At 38.5% G+C, this 4,902-nt stretch overlaps 1 protein-coding gene across 2 annotated transcripts; it reads left to right on the forward strand.

The window, feature by feature from the left end:
- LOC107635768 (putative E3 ubiquitin-protein ligase LIN) lies at positions 39-4,902 on the forward strand. Of its 2 annotated transcripts, XM_021122296.1 has the most exons (11): positions 39-675; positions 787-2,187; positions 2,471-2,620; positions 2,715-2,742; positions 2,830-2,975; positions 3,097-3,202; positions 3,313-3,442; positions 3,521-3,665; positions 3,739-4,005; positions 4,185-4,491; positions 4,661-4,902. In XM_021122296.1, exons 2-11 carry the CDS (start codon positions 808-810, stop codon positions 4,777-4,779), a joined length of 2,778 nt encoding a protein of 925 aa, XP_020977955.1. In that variant the 5' UTR covers positions 39-675; positions 787-807; the 3' UTR covers positions 4,780-4,902. The 2 variants fall into 2 exon arrangements, with proteins under 2 accessions (XP_020977955.1, XP_016194823.1); XM_016339337.2 differs by having other exon boundaries at positions 40-675; positions 2,830-3,442.

Below are 4,902 nucleotides of genomic sequence, written 5' to 3' on the forward strand. Positions count from 1 at the left end.
TCATAGGAGGATATGACATATGAGTTATCCTTAGGAGAAATATAATTTTGAGATAAAAGTTGAACACGAAATATTCTAAATGCAAACAAGACAATGCAGCAGATGACGACATTGTATTTTAGGGCTTAGTCAAGGTGCAGCAATGTTAATTGACATGGCAAGACAAATAGGCAAAGCTTCCTTGTATGGCAATGTGAGAGGCTGATGTTTCCATGTGGCACGTAGCTAGACACAATGAAAAGATCAAAGTGTTGCATTTGGTGTGACAAGAGAGTGAAAGGATGCATGTCGATGGGGATAGTGCTTACTGCTTAGCATTAAGCAATATAATATAATTACCATATCCTATTTCATTCGATTTTTGAGACTCCAAAGCAAAGCAACGGAACGGCCTGCAAAGAAAAGGACAAGGACAACCGTCCTCTAAACATAGAATGTTACATGTATACGTGTTTGGAACAAGTCGCCTTCTTTTTCTCCTTCTCCCATTTGTCTCATTTTACTTGTTCTTTCTCTTTGTTTATTTTCATCAGCTTATTATATCATGTGGCCCCTTCACTTCACGTGAACTCAGCATCTCCATCGTTTGTGTTTGTACGTAGCTTCATTCAGCTGATGATGTTTGTTTGATTCGTATGCTGTATCAACCAAATTTATCAACTATATACATTTCAAGTAAGCTACGTTTTTTATACTCAAATATTTATTTGGATCGGATATGCATGGCCGCATTTTTCTATATATAGTTACTTAGCCTGTAAAATCACCTTTCAACATTTCCTGCAGGAAAACTCTTAAGATCGGAGTATGGCATCGTCACTGGAGGAGCTTCTTGCCAAGGAAGGGTTCAAAGGAATCAGAAGAGTGGAAAGGACTAGATCATCCTTTCACGGTGGTGCTTTGACTGAGCCACGGAGACTCTCCCTATCGACTGAAGGAGTTACAAGGATCAGAACAAAGTCTGAGTCCTCTTCCTTTCAGGGTCAAAGCAGGAGGCCAAGGGATAAGCCCTTTCTTAGAGAGAAAATAATACATCAACGGTTGAACTATGAAGCTGCTCAGAAACCTTGTGACAACACAATTGAAGTTTCTAATAATGCAGAAAGAGGCAAAGAAATTCCTGCCATGACAAATAATAACTCAAGTCGCACAAGTTTTGAAGACAGAAACAACAAAAAGAATCAAGATCACTATATTCATTCGGCTTCTAATCTTGCTCTTGATCAAGTTGCTGTCCAAGCAGTAGTGTCCATTCTGAATGGATACATGAAACGTTTTCTAGGAGATGAGGACTTCCGGGCTACACTGCGTCATAATTGTTTCTCCTCTTTGAATTTCATTGAATTGAAAGAAGAGAACAATACTGAGACCAAAATCATAACAAGCCTTGAGCAAGCAATCGAGACCATTGAACAAACTGCAGAGCAGTCTGCACCTTCCACACATCTGAAAAGAGCCACAATGCAGTTAAGCATCATCACGGGCCTGAGTTTAAACGATTTGAAGCACGGTTGTACCTGTGGGATCCCGAATTATAAGTTGTCAGCCTGTGCTCATCTTTATCTCAGTGTGGTATATGTGATACAGAGAAAAAGCAAGGTATCTGCAAAGCATCTCTTGCAAGTGTTTTGTGATTCGCCTTATCAGGCGCGATCGATATTGTTGCCTGAACTGTGGGAGCAACTATTTTCCCCACAACTTACCCATTTGAAGGCATGGCACGACAAAGAAGCTGAGATTTTAGCAACCACACCAAACAGAACAAGGAAGACAAAGCTTCTTCAACAAGTGTATAATGAACATTTGGATTCTGCTACTCATATATTTGCTGTATACTACAAAGATTGGCTCACTGAAGGAGTTGAGTCTCCAGCTATTCCTTCCATTAGCATTCCATCAATATCTGTCGCAGCAAGTTCATTTGGTCATTCTTCAAACTCTGCTAGCTCCAACGAACCCTTCTCACCCCAGCCAATGATCAGCAAGAAACTTTATGATTCTGTCTTTGGTAGCTCCAGCAAAACCAAAGTTTATGACGCTCAGGATAACATAGAAATGTGTGTTTCAGGCTCTTATAGTTCTACTATTGTTAAACAAACGTTAACATATGAGTCTGAAACAACTAAATTTACAGATCAGGATATTGAAGATTTCGCTCTCGGTTTACCAATTGAAGCACTCCATCAGGTAAGTAATTTCTCATTTCTGTCTAGCACTTTTTGCTTTCAATTGGATTTTCTTATGAATCATGTTCATCTTTGTACGTTCTTGATCACTGCACTCTTAATATTCTATATTTTATTATATATATTTTGCTTGAAGTCCTGAGTTTGTCTTCTTGGCTCTACATGTTGAATAAAATTATGCATTCTGCAATAAACAAGTTACAGAAAAAAAGTTTCATATTCTGGCCATTCTCCTGCTATCACAATCACATATTTTCTCATTATCGAATAATATTTGAAAGCAGAAAGGAACTCAAGTTACAACAGCAGAAGAATTAAAGGAAAGGGGTATCAGCAATAACATTGACAAACCCTTCTCCACACAAACCTATTTAGACAGCCACATAGTGGATGCTCTATCATTTGGTAAGGAAGATGAACTTACTCTCATAAGGGTAAGGGCATCTATTTTAGCATGGTGAAACATACAAAACTCTTTCCATCCCAGTTTTTTATTACCTTACCTGGTCTATCATCTTTCATGTGCAGCCAAACAAGATGAGGTCTGCTCTTGCAGGTGGGGGAAATAATATGTTAGGTTAGTTTTCCTTCTTCAAATAGCATACATGTAATATTCATGTATTGCGTTCACATTTCGGTGCAGCATTATGTTCTCCAAGCATTCCAGACGAATTTATTTGTCCTCTTACGGGAACTGTCTTTGAGGAACCAGTCACCCTGGAGACTGGTCAAACCTTTGAAAGAGAAGCCATCAAGGCGTGGTTTGAGAAGGGAAACAGAACATGTCCGGTAACTGGAAATACTTTAGAATTTGTGGCTATGCCGCTTACCAACCTTATTTTGAAGCGTGTGATTGATAAATGGAAGTCAGAAAGTTTGGATCACCTTCTAAATCTTGCTTCTCAAACAGTGGGAAACTCAAAGGAATTTAATTCAAGAAATGATGAGGTTGCTGTTTTCAAATTGGAGAGTTTCCTGTCTTCTTTCAATGATGAGGAGAAAAGAACTTATGCCAAGTATCTCATCTCTTTAGGAGTTCTATCATTTCTTTTTAGGAGGTTTGAACTGGGAAATTTGGAGGAAAAATCACGTGTGGTGGCACTCTTGTTAATTTGTATTGTATCAGAATCTCGCTGCATATATCGGATAGCAGAAAATATCAACAGAAAATGTCTTCTTGAGCTTCTTCACAGCAAGGAGGATACTCCATTAACAAATGCAATATTATTGCTTACTGAACTTTCATCCATGAAGAGGTCAGTGTTATCAGATTGAAGAATCACCCTTCTTTCTGAAATATCAATTCCTTCACCTGCTCCTCTTTTTTTTCATAGGAGAAAGGATGTTACATCATTCATTAGTGACTTGGTGGGTGAAGATGTTTTTAAAACACTTGGCATTCTACTCAAGTATCTTAACAAATCTACTTCACAAGAAAAGTCCCTAACCGCCGTTCTGTTGCTGCACTTTGATCTACTGGTATGATAAAATAACCTTGCCCCCACACAGATCTTGCCATGTATTTATTAACTATGACAATTTTGCTGCGCAGGTTGAGCCTCAAAAGTTTAGCATATACAGAGAGGTGGCAGTGAATGTCATTACGGCAGCACTTGATGCCAGCTTAAATGATGAGAAGGCCCGAGCGGAGTGTTGCAGAGCACTTCTAGTTTTGTGTGGGCACTTTTCCTCTGATGGGAGGATACTGACAAAGACTAGAACCTTTGAAGAAGCAGATTGCAATATCAACACATCGGAAGTAAGACTTCAAGGCCATGAAGAAGAGGGTCTACTGTGGGATCATGCAGCCACTTTGTCTGTGAGTTTTCTTCTCTTGGTCTTTCTTTTGACACCATGAACATTTATGTTGAAGAGTTGTGTTTAACTGGGAGCAATAGAACTTTACTGGCATGACATGAATACCATGGTTTCTAGTTAGTGTTTTCAATCATATAAGCTCTATACCTGTCTTGGCTGACGAGTTAATTAAAATGATAGGAAGATGAAGAAGCAATGGTAGAAGAGTTGTTAATGAAGTTGATAGAATCACTAGTTGGAAATGGAGAAAGCCCATTTTTGACCAACTTATGTAGATGCCTAGATTCTAGACACCTAGATTTGGTGAGGGAGTGTCTAGTAACGGTTAAATGGTTGAGCTCCTCACTCTCCAAGCTAATGAATGTGGGATTTCATCTTCCTGCCTTCTTAGCCCTCATCTCTCAGTTGAAAGGAATCTTGGAAAATGGAGAACTTGAGCTCAAGACTCTTGCGTCAGTGTCCTTGCTTAATTTCAGTAAAATTTCAGGTTTGTCGCTCTTCATTTTTGGTTTATTTCTGTTATAATTTATATTTATCAGTTTTGAACATCCATTATCACTTTGAATATAATTTAAGAAAGAGAAAGAGTATACATTTATGTGAAAGCCAAGTATGGATATGAAATATTACATGTGTGTTGTATTTCTTTGTTACAGAATGCAGAACTCTGTTGAAGACAATGGCAGAAGATATTGCACCCCTTCTTCATAGGCTTGTCGATGTAACATGGACTGCTAAGCAGCTGCATGCCATTGTGTCTGGGGGGAATCTGTAGACTGTGTACTTGTGTAGTATTATAGGGAGTTTTCATTTTGATTTTTGATAGTATTTAATGTTAGAAAAAGCAAATACTTTTAACTGTGTACATCCTTGTGTAGGAAACAGTATATTGCACACT

Source organism: Arachis ipaensis, chromosome B04 (genome assembly GCF_000816755.2).
Source record: "Arachis ipaensis cultivar K30076 chromosome B04, Araip1.1, whole genome shotgun sequence".
Classification (NCBI taxonomy): Eukaryota; Viridiplantae; Streptophyta; class Magnoliopsida; order Fabales; family Fabaceae; genus Arachis; species Arachis ipaensis.

Coding starts and splice junctions, on each gene's coding strand:
- LOC107635768 (XM_016339337.2), top strand. CDS start 808: ATGGCATCGTCACTGGAGGAGCTTCTTGCCAAGGAAGGGTTCAAAGGA. Junction 2,188..2,470: donor CAATTGAAGCACTCCATCAG/GTAAGTAATTTC, acceptor ATTTGAAAGCAG/AAAGGAACTCAAGTTACAAC. Junction 4,006..4,184: donor ATCATGCAGCCACTTTGTCT/GTGAGTTTTCTT, acceptor TTAAAATGATAG/GAAGATGAAGAAGCAATGGT.